This window comes from Fringilla coelebs, assembly GCF_963513975.1.
Source record: "Fringilla coelebs genome assembly, chromosome: 10".
Classification (NCBI taxonomy): domain Eukaryota; kingdom Metazoa; phylum Chordata; class Aves; order Passeriformes; family Fringillidae; genus Fringilla; species Fringilla coelebs.
Genome location: NC_140036.1, coordinates 8,777,309 through 8,801,074, shown reverse-complemented (window position 1 = coordinate 8,801,074; position 23,766 = coordinate 8,777,309). Strand labels below are relative to the sequence as shown.

At 51.8% G+C, this 23,766-nt stretch overlaps 1 protein-coding gene across 2 annotated transcripts; it reads left to right on the top strand.

Annotated features, from left to right (window-relative positions):
• On the top strand, nt 1-5,164 carry FAM124B (family with sequence similarity 124 member B). 2 transcript variants are annotated; one of them, XM_084212090.1, is made up of 3 exons: nt 1-95; nt 1,010-2,321; nt 3,820-5,164. In XM_084212090.1, the coding sequence occupies exons 2-3, from the start codon at nt 1,593-1,595 to the stop codon at nt 4,411-4,413; spliced, it is 1,323 nt and encodes a 440-aa protein (XP_084068216.1). In that variant the 5' UTR covers nt 1-95; nt 1,010-1,592; the 3' UTR covers nt 4,414-5,164. The 2 variants fall into 2 exon arrangements, with proteins under 2 accessions (XP_084068216.1, XP_084068215.1); XM_084212089.1 differs by lacking the exon at nt 1-95 and adding an exon at nt 390-461 and having other exon boundaries at nt 1,005-2,321.
• Nucleotides 5,165-23,766: the final 18,602 nt, after the last annotated feature.

Genomic DNA, 23,766 nt, shown 5'->3' with positions numbered 1-23,766 from the left:
CTTGCACTCTTCACTCTCTTCCTGCAATTGTCTGAAGGCTGGACTTTTTTTGTCTCCCCCCCAACAGCAGTTGTTACTTGCTCAAAGTGTTGCAGGTGGGTGCAAAATAATATTTTTTCTCATTTTCTAGACAGTCTTTTTTAATTTTTATTGTACATAGGTGTCAATGTAGCTTTTAAAGCATGAATGTGAGTTTCTACCAGTGAGAGAGATCTCCCTAAAGGAAACCAAGGCACTGCTGCTTATACCTTTAGACCTTGGAGATTTTACTTAGTTGAATATGTTAAACTATTAAAAAACTAGTTCAGAATTTTGAATAACAGACTTATTCATGCTGGGATTTCTTAACAGTGAACCACTGCTTTGTGTGCTTGGCTGTTGGAAGGGAAGTTGGGATGTCAGCAGAGAGAGATGTGCTGCCATTAATTAGATGGAGCTGGACAGATCACCAGAGGCCCCAGGTTTGATTTGAATACTGGCTACAATGGGGGCAGCTCTATGGAGGAAGTGGGTTTGGCTTGACCTGTATTGTGCTGCTGCTGGGCTGGCAAGTTGAAGGAGTTGAAGGACAGACTGATTTATTGTCCACACTAGAACAGACCTGGGAAGCAGTGTATTTTCAGCATTCCTATTGCAGCTTATGCAGTAAGCTAAGTACCAATATGTAAACACAAGGAGCAAGAAAAAAACCCTTGGGCTTTGATTAAGGCTGCTGATTACATGGATATCTCAGGAAAAAAAAAGTAAAGGAGGAAAAAGAAGCAAAGAGGGCACTGAGAATGGAAAGCCTGGTACCCAGCTTTTATGGGCTGTGTACAATAACCCAGGACCTGGTTTCCAGTTAGGCAGCAAGTCACCTGTGTTGTGAAGGGTGTAACTATGAGTTGAGGCTTTTTCCCAAAGCTCCTCTTTCCTGATTTATATCTGCCCTTATTGTTATCTGTTATATTCACATGGTTGGGTTTTTTCTTTTGTTATTTTGTTTTCCTTCCTTGTTTTCAAAGAACAGCTTATCTGTGTGTCCCAGAAGGGTGGGACTCATAGAGATCACAGGCTTTTTACAATGAGCCAAAGCCAGCCTGCTGACTGCAAGGAAATTTGCTGAGGGTTTCAGCCATGAGTGCCACATGGGCTTTGCAAAACACAGTGACTGCACCGGTGGGACTTGGCTGGGTCCGGAGCAGCCACTTCCACTGCCGGGAGACAAGTGAGCATCGCCTCACCCTGGAAAATCGCCGCTTGTGACTCTGCCGTCCTGTGTTGAGAACGGCAGGAGCAGGAGGATGCAGTGCTGTTCCTGGACACTTGGGTCGCAGGTACTCAGTGCCCAGAGCTCCAGAGCTGGGAGTGAGCCTTGAGCAGAGCTCCGCTGGGATGTGACCTGGGACCACTCGCTGAAAGCCTTGTCACTCTGCAGCTGGCCCCTCTGGGGCACACTGTGCTTACCCACGTGTTTCATCTGGTTACTGGAAAGCCTGTAGGAGTCCAGACTCGTTCTCTTCAAGGCTCAGAGTACACGCTTGTGTTCCCGAGGCAGAGTAAAAGGAAGGCACCAATTTGTCTGGTTTCATTTTTTGCCTGGAGTCTTTGCGATGGATGATGGAGCAGAGTCTCTGATGACTGTGCATCTCCTCACCCATCTGGGACACTCATTCCCTCTGCAGCAAACTCTGGATCGGCTCCTGGACTGGCTCTGCCTGGACATTCGCCTTTTCCTGGTGTCCGAGCGAATTCCTCCGCTGAGATACTACGAGAGATACCGCAGGAGGAGCTGCAGCTTCCCTGGAATATCCATCCTCCTTTTTCTGCACGAGGGCTGGGGAGAAGAACGGATCTTCCAGGTGCACGAGCAGTTCCAGCGCCCTCCCTGGCGGTACCGGCGTGCCCAGTTTGCCAACGGGCAGAGCCCGCCCTGTGCCCCATGCCAGCAGGAATTCTACGGCCTGGAGGAGCAGCTGCCCGTGTGGGGCATCAGGCGGGTGAGCCGCGGCCCCGAAATCCTGCGCGTCACCCTCCACTGCAGCTTCAACAACTACGAGGACGCGGTGAGGCTGTACGAGCTGATCCTGCGGAAGGAAGGCGCTCTGCAGAAGGGCACTCTGTGTGTCTTCGTGCTGCACTCCACCCCACACGTGGCCGTGCAGCTGTGCCTGAAGCAGCTGCCCATCGGGGTGACGGCCGAGCCCCCCGACTCGGCAGCCCTGCAGTTCAAGGTGCAGGAGATCGGGCAGCTGGTGCCCCTCCTGCCCAACCCCTGCGTGCCCATCAGCAGCACCAGGTGGCAAACACAGGACTATGAAGGAAACACAATTCTGCTCAAGGTAGGTCGGTGGGGCTCTTTTGTCTACTTGTTTCCAAGGAAAGCAGGACTGGTTCAGAATGGAAATTGCGGTTTTGTTTGTTCGTGTTTTCTGTTGAATTTGTGAATGCAGTAATCGGTGTCTGCCGGTGCTGTGATGCTGTTGGTAAATATAAGCACTCATCCTTGGGATGTTTTTATACAGTAAAATTAACATCATTACTGCTTGCCTGAAATGCAGATTGTTGATGTTTTCTAGGGCACACTAGCTTAACATCTTCCCTCCTCTGCCTCAAAAAAATGATTGTAGCAGCCTAATCTTTTTCTGATAAGTCATTGCTGTATAAACGTTTTTCAAAGCAGATTTTTGGCATCCAAACCCAGCAGTTTTGTAAGTGTAATGTTGATACAGCACTGCCTGCAATTAAGGTTGTGAGATTGAGATCACAAGTGAGTTGCAGTTGGGCAAAAGTGACAAAGAGATGTGTCCTAGGAAATCTCTGCCTTTTCTGTTGAAGTGTGCAGTCCAGAGGTTATATGAATACAAATTAAAAAAAAAAAAAAAAGACAAAGTCTGTGCTGAGATCATATGTAGTGAGAATTACACATGTGAGTAGAATGGAAGTTTGGCACAGTGTGCTTTCTTTTCATTCTAATAACCCCTCCCATCTCTGGTTATTTTTTTTTGTAATTTGAATTTTAAATTATTTGACCTGGCTTTTTCCTCCCAGAAGTCCCCTGTTAGAGGTAAAGTTAATTACTTTGTTCAGCCTATTTTTGTGCTGCTCTGAACACTAATTTTAGGGCAGCCCTTGCTGCCTCAATCAATATCAATTTATAAACTGGTTTTCACCCTCTTGGAGTGGTCAAGGCTCTGGGTATCTTCACATAGCCTTGAAGCTGGTCCTAACTGGAGCAGGGAACTGGGCCAGGTGACCTCCAGAGGTCCCTTCCTAAATTACTCTGTGGCTCTTCCTGCTGTAGATACAAGGTCTTTGAGCTGACAGAAGTACACGAATTCACTGGCAGGAAATTTGGAAGCTTTTTCGGGGATATGACCACGCTGCACTGCGCTCCTCACAAAGGAAGGTGCAATCCACTTGAACTTGAGGATGTATCTTGTGTCCAAGTTCCAGAGAGCAGGCTGACAACCTAGTGCTTTACTCTGCAACTCTTCAGCCATACTGTAAATCTTTCTTTTGAGTACCTGCAATTTACCCCCCTGCCCCGACCTCCTGCCGTATTGCAAACTAAATCCCAGGCTCTGCTCGCAGACTCCGCGAGGAGCTGTCACTCCCCTCTGAAGCCCCTTGTGGTAACTGGCAGAGGCTCTCTTTTCCAAGTGTTTATCCCTGGAATGCATGTGGATTTTTTGTATCCACAACCTCCTTCGGCAGGGACTTCCCCAGGTGTGCTGACTCAGGCTGCAGGTGACCCCAGCACAGCGGGGCCGGGAGAGAGCATCATCGTTGGTCGGGCTAGAAGGGTGTGATGACCGGCTTCTCTCTAATTTTCAACAGGTTCAAAGCAGCTCCAGGACCCTCGAAACAAACATCGGGCTCTCCAGGCAGCGTGACAATGCAGGCAGCGGAAGAATCCCGCAGGACTGCGCGCCAGCCCCTCTCGCTGTAAAACAGGGCAATCCTGGGCGGAGGAGCCAGGAGGTCCGAGCCCTGAAGGGTAAAACCAAACCTGCCCCAGGTGAAGCCTTCGCCTCTGAGCAGGCCGGCAGTGACCTCCAGAGGCCCCTGCGCTCTCCTCCCGGTGTCCCAGCCCCGCAGCAGGGCCGGCCAGCGCCGTCCCAGCGCCGCGGGCAGGCGGGCAGGGGGCTGCGGGCAGCGGAGACCGACGTGGACACCGGGCTGGCCGTGCCGAGCCCCGGCAGCGGCCGCTGCCCGCTGAGCCTGTTCCCCAGAGCCCTGCGGAGCAGCCTCCTGCCGCTGCCAGCCCCCGGCACCGGGACCGGCACCGGCGCTGCCCTGCCCGGCCCGGCGCTGCGAGCCCCTGCCCGGAGCGACAGAGCCGCGCACGGAGCCCCGGGCTGCGCCCCGCCAGCCCCGCCGGCCTGCCCGGCACAGCCTGCGGCGGACGAGGAGCAGGAATTCTACATATGACCGAAATTCTGTATATGACCGAAATTCTATATGTGACCGAAATTCTATATATGACCGAAACCAAACGCGCCTGATGGACTCGTGCTTGCCGAAGGACAGCGGAGCGCTTTTGGGTGTGCTGTGACTGCTGCTGCTGCTGCTGCTGCTCAGGGCGTACCTCTGTCCTGTGGCATCCCACTAGGGGTCACTGAGGCAGACACTGAATTTCCATGGAGAGATGCTAAGGAGGCTGCAGGAAAAAATAACACAGTATTTTCAGAAAGCTGTTGCTTTGGTTTGGTTTTTTAATGCACAATAGGTGAGGGGTATGTTGTGTAATGAATAGGAATAAGCCATGTGACTCCTACAGCTGTTCTAAGATGCTGAAAAACAGACAGTGACATCTTCAGATGGGTTTTGAAGGTGCAGCTTGGCTGAGCTGCCCAAGCTGCTGGATGCCCCCAGCCGTGGGGACTCCCCATCCCTTGCTAGGACATACTGGAACAAGCTCATGGCATGGTCACAGTGGTCATGCTGGTTTTCCTTTGTTGGTATTTAAAATCTATCAATGTTGTCAATTTTATGCAAGATTTGAAGCATAAGAATATTCTTTTAAATACTTCTCGAGAGAAATATTTCTATTGAGACCTTTTTCCCAGCTCAGCACAGAACATGCAAAAACCACATACTCGAAGAGAAGTGCCAGTAAAACCTGCTGCTGCCTATTCATGTGACACTTAAAATAAACACAGCAACAGGCCAGGCTTTGTTAGACCAGTGTGCAATTAACTGGCAATCCTAGCTGGTTTTTAATTAACAGAAGACAAGAGAAGTTGAGAGTCTTGGAGGGAATTGCTAAATCCTCAAGAGTAAAAAGGACGGGAGAAATGAAGTCATGATTCAGCATCACCAGATGCTGAAATAACTCCCATCTTGATCAGCTTTCTCTCTCAAGTAGGATTAAATAAATCTCAGCGGGAAAGAGATGGGAAGAATATGAAGGAGGAGTGAAATTATTCAAAGAAGAGCCCCATCTGGGCACACTTACCTTCCAAACAGTACAACAAAGAGGTTTTCTCCCTTAAATATATCTGAATTCTGGAGGGGATATAGGGAAGTCCCTGCTCTGGGCCCTTCCAGCTGGTTCTGCCCTGCCCAGTAATGCTCATGAATCCTTCAGTTTGGGCACCAAACCTACAGAACAGGACACTTCGTTCACTGGACACTTGCAAACATCCCCTGGGTTTTCACAAGCTCCGCAAAAATTGTGGGCATTCATGAATTCTACTGTGATGTGTTACATCTACAAGGGTGATTATTGAAATTTCTCCTGCAGCCTCAGCAGGGCTTTTCAGAGGTGGAGAGAATGTCTGGTCAGTAGGGAAGCAGCCAAGGGGAGTGTGCAGGGGCTGGCTCCCCAGGCCTGCTGAGGGTGTGCCAGGGTGGGCTGGAGGCTCGTGGGGACAGGAGGGGCTCAGAGCAGGGCAGCGCTCTCTAAACACGAGGTTACAGACCTGCACTGGGCAGGGATGGGATCATCATGAACTTGGGAATCAAGGCAGAAGGGGGATTCCTGGGAGAAACAGCTTTAAAGAGATTTCCTGGCCTTTCTCTACTTTCTCGTGCCAAAGGTACTTGAGTGTGACTATTTAGCATAATCTCATTTTATCTAAAAGAAAGAGGCAGAAGGTCAGTATCTAGCCTGGGGGAAATGCTTCATCATTTGGAAAAAAAAGGGACGAGTTTCACCTGCCTGCAACAGATTATGGAAAAGGGCCTCAAGTCAAAGGAAGATGGCTTTGAAAATACTGCTTTTAACAGTGTAAAATCTGTGCATTTTAAGTACTGGATATATCCAGTACAAATTCTGTGTTACACAGGCGGGTGTGCAGGGTGTGTTGGGTCAGAGGGCACATTTCTCCATGGACAGATTCCATAGTGGAAGACAAAGATTCCCATTTTCCAGACTGTTCATATCTCTGCAGCCTCTATTTTATACTTCTTCCTTGCACACTGTGCCATTTCTTTCAGGCTTTTAAAAAAGGCTAATAAGGAGCCCGGGTTGGCAGGGTCTGCTGGAGGTCTGTGTCCCAAACACCCTGAGAGGAGCTTCCTGGTAAGCAGCCAGAGAGAATGGATGCATGAGGTGTGTGGGGCTGGCAGTGAGCTCAGCCAGGGCTTCCCACCCCATGATGGGTTTGAACTGAGGAGAGAGTTGGACCAGTTATGCTGAGAGGATCGTGCCATCACAACACTGGAGGAGGGAAATGCAGAGGGAGTTTTACCTTTGGTGTGTGCTGAGCTTGGAATAAAGGACTCACTCTGGTGGGAATGGCTGTGACCACCGGGGTCATGGTGCTGTGGGTGCTGAGCTGCTGATTCCTTTGAAGGACAGCAGCCAAGGTGGGCAGCATTGACTGACACCCTGTAACCAAGACTCTAATTTTGAGGTGGTTTTTTGGGGGGGACACTGGGGTCCTGCTTTGTGCTAGGCAGTGCCATGCCCAGGAGTGGGGACGTGGCCCTGGGACTCCTGTGAGCCACAGGGTGAGTGACACAGAGGGGCACAGATGCTGCCAGGTACCCACAGGGGAGGATGTCTGGGTGATGGAGGGAGGAAATCTGTCCTTGCAGGAGCAGGGTGTGTGCTGAGAGAGCGAGCCGTGGCTCTGGGCTCACAAGAAACAGGAGAACTTGCTCTGGGGTCACTTTAACACAACCTGAAGGGGTGAGTGCTGTTGCCTTGCAATTTTTTTGTTTGTTTAGCCCCTGGAAACAGCAACTGTGTCTTTTGTCTGCCCTGGAGCAAGCACAGTGGTATTTCTGCGGGATGAGTTGCCCGGGAGCCCATCCTGATGCCTGGATACGAGCACAAAGGCTGGGGGGGCTCCCTTGCTCCCCGCTGGAGCCGCGGGGTGGGCAGCAGCCAGCGAACCCTGCCGTGGTCAGGGAGCACAGGCTCGGCCTCTCCTGCTTTTAAAAAGAAGCTGGCAGCCTTGATTCTTTCGGGGAAACAGATGCTGAAAGCGCTTTTTCCCGAATTCCGGGCCAAATTCAGCTCCCATGCATGCCTCGGTAAATCCGGAGGCAGTCCTGTGAGCACAGCCGAGCTTCCCAGATTTACACCGTGGGTCTGCGCTGGGACTTTGCTTCTCCTCACCCTGTTGGTGCCGTGCTCGGCACCCAGTACGAACAAACCTTCGCAGCCGCTTGGTAGGGGGAACATGTTTCAGAAATCTCATGTTTGTAACGGGAACAGAAAGCAGAAATTGTCTCTTTGCTGAAGGTGAGTGAGGCAGCTGCAGCCCTGCCCGGGCTGGGTGTGATCGGCACCCCCGGTCACCCGTGCGGGGCTGGAGCCGCGATGGCCCCTCCTCTACTGCCACCTCTTGTTTTTGGCAGATTTCCCGGGTTATTGCTGTCACTTTCCGTGCTATTGGTGTTATTATGATGGTTGGGTTTGCTGGGTTCCGTTGTCCGGTGTCCCTGTCCCGGCAGCTCCGCCTGCTGCCCGCGCACGGCATCCTTCCCTTCTGTCCCTCGCCTGTGATCCGATCGTTCATCACTCGTCAGCTACTCAACACTCACCAGAGAACTGCTCTTGGAAAGGGACAGCGAACATAAAACATTTCTATGACAAAACGTGAGGTTAAACAAAACTCATTTTTTATCTGCCTTACAAGTACCAATGGCTCAAACAGAAGATGTCATTATAGAACTGATCCTATTCTTGATAAACAATGCACTATTTTTTCCATACTTCCATCTATATATGCCTCAACATAATGTGTCTAAGCAAACATTCAAAAAGGACAAGCAGTAGCTTTTAGCCTTTATAAGTTTTTGTTATTTTTCAGAAATCACATTTTTTTTAGTCTTTTCCTTGGATTATTTTACAGGCTGGCATAATCAGAATAACTGATAAGCCTGGCATAATCAGAATAACTGATAAGCCTCTTTAACTCTATAGCAATTACCTACTAAAACTCAGTTAGCCTTTTTATTTGAAAAAGCTTTGGTCATCATTTATCACCCACACACATGGATACAATCTGATTAATCACATTAAAGATCAGAATGTTTGGTCATCAGAGATGATTTTATTTAAAGGACCAGATACAGGAATATTAAGTGTCAGAAAGGCATTTCTCTGCACTGCCATCTGCAGCAGCAGGTCTCCCAGCCCAGCATCTCTGAGCTCCTTATGGAGCTCCACTCCCTGTCCCCACCCTTCCAGCAACAGGGGCTTTTAATCCTCACTTTCATTAACACGAAATTAACCTGATGGATTAGGAAGCAATAGAGGTGCTAACAACACAGAAAGCCCATTTCTCCCTCATTCATTAATTTTCTCTGACAGCCAAGTAGTCAATTAGGGAGATCATGTAAGTGACAGGGGAAAATAGAGTTCTTCCTAACTTGTTTTATTGTTTTTTGGCAGCCTCAGGCACTGATGCTGTGCAAGGTCATGTGCAGTGGTTACTGTGCATCTGCTGTAAGAGCTGATACAGTACTGACAAGCTTGCTGTAAGAATGTTTTACCAAAAATGCTATGAATTCTCCCTTTTCCCCAGTAGCTGAGCACTAGATAGATAGATAGCTCATCACTCTAGGTCAGATGTGATGGGGCAGGGCAGGGGTGAGGTGAGGAGTGGGACCTTTGCTTTGGCAGGGCAGAGCAGGAGCTGATACAGAGTGTTCCAGGTTGTGTCTGTCTCTCTCTGTGCCTTGCTTGCCAAGTGGATTATGAAGCTCAAAGGCCCTGAGGCTTTGCTTTTGTCTAATCAGGACCAGGAAACTTCTGCAGAAGCCCAAGTGAAGCCAAAGGAGAGGTCTGGGCTGTGAGAGGGACACAGAGGGCCTGGGGTCTCCCTGTCTGTGTGGCACACATCCTTCTCTTCCCTGCCATCACTCATGCAGGTTGGCAGTCAGGAGGATTCTCTGCAGCCCCTTCTGCCCATGGTGCTGCTCAGGGCAGGCAGCCTGGAGCTCCTGCCCGTCCTTGCTGGCCCCTCCTGTGCACAAACTCAGCCTTGCAGCAGCTGTGTGGGTCTGTGTGGTGAGGATGTAAGGTCTTGCTGCTGGATTTTGCTGGGTAAACCTCCAAATATCAGTGCTGCCAGTCTGTCTGACAGGCTGGGGTGGGACATGCAGGAGTGGAGCACACACATGTCAGGGCAGGGGCTCAGCTGGGATGGAGCAGCCCAACCTGAGCATATTCCTGTTGGAGCTCTGCTTTGTCCCCTTCTCAAGACAGTGTTTTCCTGTCTGCCAGCACCTTTCTTTTGTCCTCAGGGAAGTGAAAACTCATTTTCTCTTCAGTCTTCAGGGCCCTGCTGTGGTAAGTGTGAGGGCACATCCCTGTCCCAGGGTGCTGCTTGCTCGTGGACATCAGGGAGCAGGGAGGAGGCCGTGGCAGCAGAAGCTCCCTGAGGATGGGGAGGGATGCACAGGATGTCCCTGGGAAGGACCCTGGGGAGGATGTGCTGCCATCTGCCACGTGCCTGCTGCCTGGGGCCGTGTCCCACCCTGCTGGAGGAGCTCTGCTGCTCTGTAACCCCTGCACCAGGGAGGGAACCAAACGTGAGAGAGCAAAAATGCCTTTTGTGAGAGCTGCCTGCCAGCTGCAGAGTGTTCCTCAGGAGATCCCTCTGTCAGGCCCCTCTTCTGGCACAGGAGGTGTGCCTGCAGCCTGGGCTTCAGCAGCAAGCTGTGTCCTGAACTGTGCCCTTCTCAGTGTTAGCTGCTCCCCATCAAATTCATTTTCGGGAAAAGTTGCTCATTTGCCATGCAGTATCCTAAACTGAACACCCCAAATACTGAATACCTCACTGAAGTGTCAGAGATGTTCCCCACCCCCCAAGCCCTAACAGCAGTAATACAGAATGCAGAATACAGCAGATGTTGCAGTTAGAGCTTCTTTTCTGTTCCCATGTATTGGTCTTCTTTAGGTGCAGAGGATGCACCTGATCAACCTGTACTAAAAATTCAATTGTCCTGTTTTTGAAAGAGAGACAGGGATCACACCCAAGTTTGGGAGGGTATCTGGAGTGAAAAGTCAGCGTGCCAGGAAGCAGTCAGGTGGATCTGTTGTCCCAGGCACTGCCAGGAGGCAGTTTTATCTTCCATGGAATTTCTCAACCTCCCCTTTCAGCAGACTCCTCCCGACAGCACAACTGCATTGCAGTTTGCTGTGCTGTGTTTCTGAGGTTTAATTCTCATTATTTTAGAGAGGCTTTGAGAGGTTTTCATCTCCCATTGAGCACTTGTATTAATATTCCAGTTCAGGATCCCAGTTTTGCTGCTGATTACAGGCAGGGACAGATCCAATTCCTATTAGGGTGAATTTATATTCTTTAAGAGTCCCAAAAGCTTTCTTCTCCCCTATCACCCTTCTTCAGGCACTGGCAGCCTGGCTATGCTGGGAGGTGATTAGGTTTGTAAATTTGTTCCTGCAGACACTCAGTGACACTGTTCATTTTCTCATCTCCCTCATGCAACTGAAGTTGTGACAGCCTCACTTCTTTAATTGGGATCATCTCCAGCAGCATCTCAGCCTCAGAAGCAGCCTCACAGGGTGCAGGCCTGGCAGGCAGGAGCAGGCAGGAGCTGCTGGGGCTGTTAGCTGCCACAGCTGCTGGAGATCCATCCTCCCTTCCCAAAACTGGGAGAGAGGATGTGAAATACCCTGACAGCTGATGGAGGTGCAGGATGCTTGCTCTGAAGTGGCCTCCTGCCTGTTGGCCTCGCTGGGTTCCAGCACCTTGGTGGGCAGGAAGAGGAGGAAGTCTCTCCTTGTGCTCCTGCCTTGGGTTTGGCTCTCTGCTGCTCTCCTGGGAGGGCTGTGAGAGATGGAGGAATGGTGAGGCATTGCCAGCCTCCCAGCCCTTCTAACCCTGTCTCTGTGCCCTCGTGCCACGTGCTGGGAGCTGGCATTGCCCTGCTGGCTGTGGTGTGCTTGGGCAGGGGCTGCAGACACGGGGGCTGGACCTGCCATGCTCACAGGAGTGCCTGCATTGGGACCCAGGCCATCATCCCTGCTCCCTGCTCAGCTTCCCTCTCCTCCTGACAAGGAGACACTGTGTGAGCAGTTCACTCACAGGTGCTGGGCAGGCACCTGAGCCATCCTGGCCCCTTGCTGCTTTCTGAACCTGAAGCTTCACCAGTGGAGTGTTGGAGTGGGAGTGTGGTTTGTGGTTTTGCTTTTCCTTTACCAGAATTGGCTTTAAATGCCCCCGGGATTCTCAGTTAAAACAAAAAAAAAAGAGATTATACTAAAGGAACCTCCCAGGATAACACAAAAGCTTGTGAGTGTGCAGTGAGAACAAAGGGAATGTGTTTTGGCCATTCCAGTGGCTGGAAGTTTTATTTCTGCTCTGGCAGCAGAACTAAGCAAGCAGACCTTGGTTGTGCTCCTGTCCCCCCTTATTTCTTGGCTGTTAGAGAGAAGTGTCCTCTCAGGATGCCCAGCTGTGCTGGGAGCAGCACCACCAGCAGCTCCCTTTGGATGCAGTGCTCTGGAAGCTGGAAATGGTCCCTGGGGTGGGTGCACATAACAGCATGAATAAATGGGTGTTGTGAAACCTCAGATGAAATGCAGCCCTTCATGGCACTGATATTCCACTCCTGGGGGCTCCCTTGTCCACGGGGCACAGTGGTTGTTGTGTGGCCTCCAGCCAGTCCAGCCACTCTTCAAGCTGCTGCTGCACTCTCCAGGGTGAGGAGTTGGAAGGTGGAAGGTGAAAGGAGGAGTGGAAGGAGGAAAGGAAGGTGGAAGGAGGAGTTGGAAGGTGACTGGCCAGGTTGCTCCTGCCCCCCCCAGGAGTGCCTTGGTGCAGCAGATGTGCAGTGACACTGTCTGGGCTCCACTGGGACCCTGCTGGCCCTGGGGGGCTGCTTGGCCACCAGCTGGTTTCACTGGCAGGTTCAGTGGTGTCACACTGAGGAGGGCACTGGGCTCCCAGCTCTGCTCTCCAGCTCTCCAAAATCAGCCCTACAACCAAAATCTACAACCAAGACAGGCTGTGAGGGTTTCCAGGCAGTCTGTGAGAGCTGGGACACCGGGGGAATGGGGTAGGATGAGAGCAGAGTTTCCCTGAGAATTTGACTGTGGTTTTCTCATCTTGTTTTAATTTGGAGCTACTGGGCTTTGTGGAGAGAACAGCTGATTGCAGAAATGCCTCATGCTGATGTTTACCAGATATTCTTTCTAGATGGGAAAGTCATTCTGTGTCATGAGAAATTTCACAAGTGTTAGCTTTTTTTGCAAGTTGGAGTCCAACCAGCTTTCAGGAGGTTTAGATTACTGACAAACTCGGAAGTGTGGCCACCCTGAGGTGCAGCTCTCTGACACCCTCTCAAGCTGCTCAGCCACCTCACCCTGCAGCACCTGGCACAAAGTGTTAAAGCAGACCAGACAAGTACCGTGGGAGGCCAAGCACTTTCTGGTAGGGAAGAGCAAATCCTTTATTTCTCTTAGCTGCTTGGATTCAGCAATTGCCTCAGTGGAGACTTCTGTTTTCCAGTCTCATTGTTCAGCTCTGGTAATAACCACTGTTGTGTTTACAAGTTCTAAGTGATGACAGCCCAGAAGCCTCCCCAGCATTTAATTCTTCCTGTGTCAGAGTGCTGGCTTTGCCTGCCCCCATCAGCACCCAGGGCTTTCTGTGCCTGGCTCTGCTTGCCAGGGAGCTGAGCTGTGAGCCAGCCCAGCCCCGGGCTGTCCCTGTGCCTCCCCACAGCCGCTGCTCCCAGGCATCTCTTGCTCCAAGAGGTGGCATTTGGTTTGTAGTCTGCTGCATTGGAGGGGCAGGTACTGTGACATGGGCATCCTGAAGGACCCTCCTGCTCCCTCTGTGCCCTGGGTGCTGTTTGGCTCCTGGGTTTAGCCTGGGCAAAGGGCAGAGGTGGCAGCAGGAGGTGTGTGGTGTCAGAGGTGCAGTTCCTCGGCAGGCAGGCTCAGGTGCAGGGGCTGCCAGGAGCAGGGGTGCTGGTGGGAGGACATGCCAGGGGCTGGAGCTGCTCCCTCCCCAGGAGCAGGGCAGGCTGGCCTTGAGGAAGGGCTCCTGCTGCTCCTTGTGCTGCTGGCACAGCCTGTCTGTGATTCTGTCTGGGGGAGGGCAGCACACAAAGCCAGCTGGCCCCAGAGGCAGCACCCAGGTGCTGGGAGCAGAGAGCTCCTGGGATTGAGGTTCCAGAGTGGGAGCTGCCAGGTCAGGCTGGCAGCCCCTGCAGTACCAGCCAGCCTGCTGGCACAAGCTGGGTCACTTCCACTCATGGGGCATGTGGAGGGCTGTGTTCAGAGAAAACCTGGAGCCTTTAGCCAAAAAAACAACAGGGAGGAGAGGAAGGAAGGAAAGCCCATAAAACACTTTCTTCTAATGTCTTGCAGATTCACAGCCCTTGCCCCACTCATCTGGCTGCTGGGTTTTATTTTCAGCTCTTTGATTAATGAGAGCATGTCCTGGAGCCTTTTGAAGTGTGGAGACCACTTCCATGCCCCTGGTGACTCAGACCATCCATGGTGAGCCAGCAAGGGGGTGCTCCCATGGGCTGTGCTCCCCAGGGAGGGTGGGGGCTGCCCGGCAAGGTGCCCCTGGGACTTGCTGCAGCTGGACTGCACACAATTTACCAAAAACAGAGCAGGATGGGATTTTTGTCCACGTTTAATTTGAGCTTTCCTTGATTCTGGGGTAGCTGTGAGATCTGATGGACTCCTGTGTTTCCTGTGTTCTGCTGTGGTTTTATGGCAGGAACAATGACAAGCCTCAGACCAGGCTTGTCACCAGAGTAGTGAGTAGTGTGAGTAGTTTGTGAGGGAAGCTGTGCTGGCAATGAATACACTTCACAAGTATTGCAAAGGTTGAATGGAGATCTCCTTACCCTCCACACCCACCATGGACATCCTGGGCCTCTGAGAGGTGGATGAGGATGGCAGTGCTGGCTGCCCACACCTAGAAACTTGTCTGTGTTTCTCAGTTGTTCCTCTAGGTAGGATTTGTCTGCAGGAGAATCTGTCATGGTTTTGATTCAACGCATGGTTACTGCTCAGAGGGTGATTATTTGAAAGCATTTGTTCTATCTGTGTCTGTTTTGTGCTCTGTCTTGCTTGACCTACACCCAGCAATGCACGTTGGCAGCCTCAGCCTGCCCATCCATTATCATTAATGCTCCAGCATGTGGTTTTACTTTATGGAGGATTGCACGGGGTTGCTGATGGTAATGGGAAAGGAGATGTTTTGGGCATGCAGCAGCCCCTTTTAAACATTGACATTTTGGATGGGTTTTGAAAGCAGTCACCTGTTGTATGTTCTAAAAGCTATTTGCCTGTAATCTTAAATCGTGATAACAATAATAACAATAACCTTGCTGATGCAGAGGTTGTGTGGGAGAAACACTGAAAATTTACTACAAAGCTTTGCCAAGCCTGAAGTGATTTTTTTCTTTTCTCTTTCTCCCTTTTTGTGATTGAAAGCCATTTCTCCCGGCAGCGGCTGGCAGCTCCAGCTGCGCCGTGTCACGGCAGAGCAGGAGCCGGCTCTGGAGGCAGCGGGGCTCTGAGCTGTGTCCTGTGGCAAAAAACACAGGAGGCAGCGCAGCCATTTCCCCAGAAATGGGGGATGCACTTGGCCAGCAAGGTGTCAGAGGAGTGACCAAGTGACCACGGCCCCTCCCCACCCAGCTGTGCCCAGGGATGTCAGCAATGCACGCCTGCAGCTCAAGGGGCCCGGCCCTGAGCGGGGCTTCTCCCCAGAACCCCTGGTTCCTCCAGCAGGGACACTGCACAGCCACTCCTCATCCAGCAGGGACACTGCACAGATCCTGCTCAGGACACCTGGCTCATCCAGCAGGGACACTGCACAGCCACTCTTCATCCAGCAAGGACACTGCACAGGCCCTCTGCAGGACACCTGGCTCATCCAGCAGGGACACTGCACAGCCACTCTTCATCCAGCTGGGACACTGCACAGCCCCTGCTCAGGACAGCTGGCTCATCCAGCAGGGACACTGCACAGCCACTCCTGCTGGAACCCCTGATTCATCCAGCAGGGACACTGCACAGCCACTCCTCATCCAACAGGGACACTGCACAGCCCCTCTGCAGGACACCTGGTTCCTCCAGCAGGAACACCTGGTTCATCCAGCCGGGACACTGCACAGCCACTCCTGCTGGAACCCCTGGCTCATGCAGCAGGGACACCTGGCTCATTCAGCAGGGACACTGCACAGATCCTGCTCAGGACACCTGGCTCATCCAGCAGAGATACCTCACTCATCCAGCAGGAACACCTGGCTCATCCAGCAGGAACACCTGGCTCATCCAGCAGGGACACTGCACAGCCACTCCTCAGGACAGCTGGCTCATCCAGCAGGGACACCTGGCTCACCCAGCAGGAACACCTGGCTCACCCAGCAGGGACACCTGGCTCATCCAGCAGGAACAGCTGGCTCATCCAGCAGGGACACTGCACAGATCCAGCAGGGACACCTGGCTCACCCAGCAGGGACACTGCACAGATCCTGCTGGAGGGATGCTGGCCCCGTGGTGCTCCGGAGGGCAGCACAGCGGTCGGTGGGGCTGCTCCCGGTGCAGAGCTGCAGTTCAGTGCCTCAGGAGCCAGCAGGCCGTGGGTGAGGGCAGAGCTGGGGCTGGCAGGGCGAGCAGCGAGCCCCAGACGCCCCTGGGACGCGGAGCCGCCGCACCAAATTAATGAGATTGTCACAGCCCGGTCACGGCTGAGGAGCTGCTCCCGTCCCCAGCCCCTCTCCCGGGGCTGCCAGCCTCTGCAGAAAATTACCCTGCAGAGTGCCATTTCTCATGCTTATTCTTAGCCTAATCGTCTGTAGTTGGTTTGGGTTTTGGAAGTTGGATGAAAGTCAATTCATTTGAGTTTAAAAATTCAGTCAATCAGATGTGGTCGGCTGAGTTGTTTTTTCTTTCACCTCACGCTTCACAGACATTTTGATGGTCGGCATTGAGAGCATTAAGGCTGAAGTTATCCAAACCTTTCCACTGGATAGGAAAATAGTATTATTCTCATTTTATTCAGAAGGAAATGAAAATACAGGGATTTTGTATAGCTTGCCCAACATCACAGGGAGACTCCCTTTAACAAAAAACAGATCTCTCAACTCCTAATCTTACAGATTAACAGCGACATCCTTCTTCCTTTATCCTTCTTTCAAACGCTTCAAAACTTTGCACTAACAGTTTGTTTTTGTAGACATGGCCTTGATAAGTGATTTCTTTGAGCAACAGCCAATTCACGGGCCATTGTTCAGTGGTAATGAGCTGGCTTAACAAAAATTCAACAGCGCGGCCAAGACTCTACACCTGAACCATCCAGAGGTTGGAACCCTGACTACTATTTGAAAAAAAACCAAACAAATACAAACCATTATTGTTTAGAAAGATGAGAACAAGCAGGTAGAGGATGAATGCAGAGTTATGGCATATGTGCACACTGCAGTGATCTCAGGCACTCAGGCTGGATTCTCTGTTTGCTTGTGCTGCACCATCACTCCCTGTTTCAGTTTGTAGAACTCCTCTTTGTCAGGGATGTGTTGAATCAATGGTGATGCCTTTATTTGGAGATGCTGGGGGCTGAGAATGGCTCTGTGGAGGCCGGTCAGCAGTGGGTGGAAGGGAGGGAAGCCTTAGCATATCTGCAGGAGGAGAAGGGGCCTTTGGATGGCAGTGAAGAAATGGTTCTTGCTTGGAGCAGCGATGAGATATTAAGTGTGTCTTTCTCTCATCTGAAGCAGGACTTGAGAGGCCAGCTAGGCTAAAGTTAAGGCCCTTCTTGGTGAATCTGGGCACTCACAGACAACAGGGTATCTTGGAGGGATGTGCATTGTGGGAACAGAAATAATTAATCACTGGTTTTATTGCCATTTTCCTTACATGTTTACATTTATTGAACTACTCTTGTCTTTTTTTTTCCCCTCTGTCTTGGAGGTGCTCACTACTACAGGCTGCTGGAAGATATTGGGGAGGGGATGGTCCTGCTTTTCAGGAGCATTGATTGTGCTTGGAAATGAAGTTCTTAACAGCATGCAGTTTCCACCCTTCCCCTAGCCAGGAAGTGGCTGTTCCATCGTGTACTGTGCATTCCTTGGATTCCAGATCCTCAGGGCCCTTTGCTGTGCCTTTCTCCTGTGGGTTTGGGTCAGTCAGCCAAGGTGTGGCTGGTGCTGCCTGTCAGAGGTCACCCATCTGCAGCAGGTTTGCCCCATCCTGCAGGTGAGCCCCACACCCACCCATGGGGTCCCTTCTCAGTGTGCAGGTGGGGAGTGCTCGTTGCCAGGCTCCTGCCAGTGACAGAAAACAGGTGCTGGTCCAGCAGCCCTGGGGGCTGGAAACATCCAGGCTGGCCCTGCTGACATGTTGTTGCCCTGCAGGGTTGTGTACTGCTGGTTCTGCAAAGCATGACTGGAACTGATTTTGTTTGTTGCTTGCAATAATTTTCTCCTGGGGTCAGAGATTAGGTGGTTTTGGTTTGCTCTTTTCCCAGTTTGGTTTTAATTAGTATTTGACTCCTCACTGCTGGTTCTCTCCTGCACTTGCTGTATTGCAGTCACTTTGCTCTGGGCTGTTTTCTGAGAAAAACTGGGACATACTCGGTACCTTTGGTAGATGTTATGCCTGGAAGGTGGCCCAGTGCTGTAAGAAGTGCTCCTGACTGAGTGAGGGAAGCCAAGAGCTAAACAGTTATGATAGTGTTCCAGTTAAAACATGGGAGTACCTCATGCCATTTCAAAGTGGCTTAGCTGTGTCATCGCGGTGCCGAAGGGAAGGTGAGTCCAGGAGATGGCTGGTTGTGTAAATAATCACTGGAATTAGGAGCTGTCAGTGATAGCCTGAAGCCACCCCTTTCCCTCCTGCCCACACCCTTTGCTGGTATAGCTGGAAGCCAGGCCAGCCGTGCTCTGCAGGGCTCAGGAGCAAGGCTCATCCTGCAGGCTGTGCCAGGGACACACAGGGCATTGCTGGGGCTCATCCTGCAGGCTGTGCCAGGGACACACAGGGCATTGCTGGGGCTCATCCTGCAGGCTGTGCCAGGGACACACAGGGCATTGCTGGGGCTCATCCTGCAGGCTGTGCCAGGGACACACAGGGCATTGCTGGGGCTCATCCTGCAGGCTGTGCCAGGGACACACAGGGCATTGCTGGGGCTCATCCTGCAGGCTGTGCCAGGGACACACAGGGCATTGCTGGGGCTCATCCTGCAGGCTGTGCCAGGGACACACAGGGCATTGCTGGGGCTCATCCTGCAGGCTGTGCCAGGGACACACAGGGCATTGCTGGGGCTCATCCTGCAGGCTGTGCCAGGGACACACAGGGCATTGCTGGGGCTCATCCTGCAGGCTGTGCCAGGGACACACAGGGCATTGCTGGGGCTCATCCTGCAGGCTGTGCCAGGGACACACAGGGCATTGCTGGGGCTCATCCTGCAGGCTGTGCCAGGGACACACAGGGCATTGCTGGGGCTCATCCTGCAGGCTGTGCCAGGGACACACAGGGCATTGCCGGGTCGCTCTAACAACCCGCACACTTTTAGCTCCAGTGTTCTCCTCTGCTCGGTGTGCCCGTGGCTGTTCAAATCTCCTCCGAGAGCGTTTCCCAGGGTGATAAGATCTCAGTGGCACAGTCCCAGCGGTGACAGTCCCGGGTTCAGCCCGTCACCGTGCCCAAGGCTGCTCCCGGCGGGGCGGGGGAGCCGCCCCGGGCTCTGCCCCGACGGGCCGTGCCAGCGGGCAGCAGCTCACAGAGCCAGGGAAATGGGACAGCAGGCATCCTTCCACAGCCTCCTCCGGGTCAGGGAGAACTAAACAAATGCTGCTTCTCTTAGCCCACGGAGGTCAGGACCTCCAAATCAGATTTTGTGGGATATTCTGCAATTTAGGGCAAAGAGAGCAGTGAAGAGAACCTTGAGTGGAGGTACCTGGTTTCAGTGGGATTTGGTGACCTTTGTGCCTAAATCAGCCAAATCCCAGTGTGCTTTTGTCAGTGTGACTTCTCTTGGCAAGAGTTGGGTCTTCTGCTATGTTTGTGAAGTTCTGCATTTAATGGGGCAGTGACTTGCTGGTGAAATTGCTCTGGGATGGGTGAATACAGGAATTTTAGTGTCTAGTGCTGAACAGGCATAAACTTGCTAGTTTGTCAGCATGACTTCCTTTTCTTGTGTATTTGTGCATTAAATCTAACAAACAATGGAGAGCCTCACACTGTGCTGTGGAAATGCTTCTATTCTCTGTCTTGTGCTCTTTTAAGCATTTTGTAGATTGCTTTGTTACCTAGAAGCATAAAAGCTCCCCCATAAATTGCTGCATATCACGACTTTATAACACTTGGATATGAATTAGCTCGTTATCCCGCTGAAGAAAGGATTTCAGAAACCACAAACATGGTCAGAATCACCTTGATCCAGTTTACTCCATAGTTTTGCTTGACAAAGCAGATGTTTTCTGTGTGTTCAGCAGAAGAGGGGTCAAACCCTGTATCTGAGCCTACTATTTCTGGCAAAAACACTGCTGTTTTTAATCCTTTTTGAACAAGACTCTTCTGAGAACTTATTTTGATTTATTAACCCAGTTGTTTGAACACAGAGAAACAATTTGGAGCTGGGACCTTGATTCAGGAAAGCGTGTGCTCAAGTATTTCTGCTCTGAAGGAGCCTGACGTGCCCAGCACGGCTCTTCAGAGACCAGGCCAGCCTCGGGTGCCTCTCCTCTGAGAGCTTTGGGTGTGCTTGGCTCCCCCAGAGGGGTGATGGAGGGCTCAGCTGGAGCTGCAGGCTCTCCCTCTGAGGAGTGCAGTGCCCTGTGGTGCTCTGGAGCTGTGCTGGCATGGGCTGAGCTGGCTGGAGCCCATGGCAGCCCAGGATGTGCACAGTGCCCACTGGCATGGCTCTCCTATTGGCAGCAGCTGGCTTTGGGGCTGTCACCCCCTGCAGCTGCACTAAATAATCTCCTGTCTCCTCTCCCCATGTGCACTGGGAGTGTGTGGTGACACAGCATGAGGACAGCTCCTGTTCCCCATCTGGCCCACAGCAGTACTCATGGTGTCCCCAGCCTGGGCACTGCCCAGACACGTCCCAGAGGTCACTCCAGCCCCAGCCTCGCAGGGGAAACGTGCTCCTGCAGCCAGTGGCAGGATGAATAATGCCATTCCCATGTTCCACGGAGCCCTGCAGCCTGAGTGACGAGGCAGCACCCATCTGGTCTGAGACCTCCCTTCCTGTTACTCACAGAGCTCCTGACTTATTCACACATTTCTGGCCAAGGATTTTCCAGCGTGGCTGCCTCAAAGAAGGCGCTCCTGACAAAAATGCCTGGGTTTCAAGGGGTGAGAGGGAGTCCCTGCTGCCAGGGTCAAACATGCAATTGCCAGCCTGCATTTTCTTTATAATTGCAAACTCTATAAGCATTTGACTGTGACTGGAACTTTTTAATCCCATGGAGGTGATCTGAGAGTGCTGCAAATAGCCTGGACTGGCCCAGGCTCGGCAGCAGAGGGTTTCCAGGCTGAGGTGGAGCTGTCCCTGCAGGGTGGGTGGCAGTGCCACCGCTGCTGACAGAGCTGTGTACACGCCGGGTGTCTGGGGAGCTGGCTGCTGGATGTGATCACTGCTTCTCCTGCACCATGGCTGTTGGGAAAGGAAGCCCATGGAAACAGGAAGAGAATCCAACAAACAGCCCTGCCTGTGACGAGCTTGTACGTTGTCCATGAGTGAGAGATGGCAGCAGCCCAGGGCCGGGCTCACACTGATGGCCACCAGATGTTCGGGCAGATGTGACTAACCTCTGCTGCAGCAGCTCAGCCTTTTCCTGTGCTCAGGGCCAAAGGCAGAGCTCCCCCCTCTGGGGGAGGGTCTCTGTGGGACACGGGGGCTTTGAGATGTTTTCAAAGGCCCGAGGTTGTTTGTATAAATGTTGGAAAGCTGTTCCGAGCAGCTTGCGCTGTGTTTTGAATGCTGTTCACTTCTGGGCTTTGAAAATGTGTCAGATGTAGACATTGGTAAAAACCCAGCGCTGTGAGTGAAACCTGGGGATGGGGAAGGAGAGAATTAAAACACCTTAGCTCACACTACTTGTCTTATGTCTTGAATATATTTCTCTCCCTCTCTTTTCCAGAGACATCTCAGTGGGCACCACTGTGTCTCTCAGTCATCAGCCAATTATTTTGTGTGCTGACTTAAGGAAAATTAAATCCTGGCCTTTCATGTTCTTTCCCAAAGCACACACTTTAACTGTGCTTTTAATTTTTGGATCATTTGCCAGAGTTTTTAATTGTCAGTCTTGGCTTATCCTCATGTGGCTTTGTTAGCTCAAGAAAGCCTTTTTCTTCATGAAACCTCTCTTCAAGACAAGTTCCAGGGGGAGCTTGTGGGTGAAGTGCTGAGAGGCAGCAGGTCTTGTGGCCTGTCCTTGTCATTCTAACTGAGGATGGCAGGGCTGGCTGGTCAGTGGCACAGGGACAATTGCCACCTTTGGCTCCCACTGACAATGAGTTATTACTCAGGTGAGTGTTTCTGGAAATCCTTTTCTACCCAGCGATGCTCTGGCAGGTGAAGTGCCTCTGAAGGGGGGCTCACACCCTTGGATTCATCTCTGTTCTGTTCTGGTCTGTCTCATGGCTGGGACTGAGAGAACCTCAGCTGGATGGAGGCTCAAAAGGTCTGGGCACTGCATTTCATGCCTTGGTTGCCCTGTAGTCAGCACACAGCACAGCTTGGGTGCAGGGTTTGTAAGGGAAATTCCTCTTTCAATCCATAAATGTAGGGCATCTGTCAGATTTATCCTGTTGTCATGGATGCCATGGTGCCTACAGCAGCCTCTCTGAAGTGACAGTATGGCTTGGTGTCCCTTTGGCAATTGTTCAATGTGCAGGTGCCTCTTGGACATCTTCACTGCAAAGCAAGGATGTTTTAGGACAAAACTTCAATGCCTAAATTGCCCCTAAATTCCCTAAATCACATACTCATCTAGAAAATCCTCAAATATTTCAACTTTATCCTACTTCCTCCCCTGGCCATTCCATTTTCTTATTTTGTCCCTATCACAACAAGGCTCATGGGAGTTAGGGCAGGCTTGTCTCTAGGTGTGCCTGGAAACTCTGCACACACACTCCATCACAGTACCCTAAATTACTTCCTTTCCTATCAAGTGCCAATAGAGACAATTTAGGGTTGCTTTTTTGAACATCCACCTGTTTTCTAGAATTGCAGCCTGCATAGCTACAGCTCATTTCCAGCATGGGAGAGCCTCATTCAGGAGCTGGAACTGTGAAGTGATGAGCAGAACCCTCAGCTGCTCCAGCTGTTTCTCTTTGTAGATGAAGATCAGCACAATGAAGCTGGCTGGTGTCTCCAGGTAAGCTAAGGAAAAGGTTTTAGAGGGTCAATAAGAAGCTGTCTGTTAGACAAACCTGGGGTGGAGATCTTCGTGGTGAAGAATGAATCACAAACTTGTGGACTACCTGGTGTTCTTGCTTAAGAAAACAAACAATTTGTTGCCAATCTGGGCAAACAGAGACTTTTTGATCAGGATTTGTTCTAAGCCAGGCATGACAGCATGTGTCATCTGGGGTCATTAGGAGAAGCTCTGCACTCAACTGATCTCTGTTAATAGTCTGCCTACTCATCTGCTAGGAGCAGACAGGACAGCAAATGCTTTGTGCCATTTCCCAGGAGTTCCACACAGCAGTGCCTGCCCTGGAGCCTGGCACACTGTGTCCCAAGCCCATGTGCTGCTGTTGGCAGAGGTGCCCAGCATTACAAGGCTGGCTGTGCTCTCCTGGCCAGCCCTGCTGGGTTCCTTGGTGTCTGTGCAGCCCCACCCCGACAGGCCAGTGATGCTGGACAGGACAGGGACCCGAGGGACACCAGAACTGGGCTCTCTGCCACCTCCCTTGGCAACACCCAGGCTGTGCCCTGAGCCGTGCAGGGCAGGGCTAAGCCAGCCTCAGTGGCACTGGGGACCACTCCTGTTCTCAGGCAGGGATTTCATGCGGACCAAAACACCCACGTTGTGCAATTCCTGCAGGCAGCACAAGGAAAATGAGTTCCCACATGCTTGTTTCTGTGGATTGATCCCTGTTCCTTTGGGATGGATAAAGCCTTCCCAGCCTTGTACCTGCTCCTAGCAGAGGGGAATGCAGCCATCAGTACCTGTTTGCTTTCACTGGTTTCTGAATGTACCTGTTTCATATGGAGAAGGAGCCCTTGGTGCACCTCCAGAGCTGATCCCCAGAGCAGGATGAGGCTTTAGTTCTGCTCTTTACACCCAGGCAAAGTTTCTGCCTGTGGGTTTGGGACTGCCCATCCCTCCTCAGGGATGTGTGTTGGGATGCTCCTGCAGCCCTGTTACAGG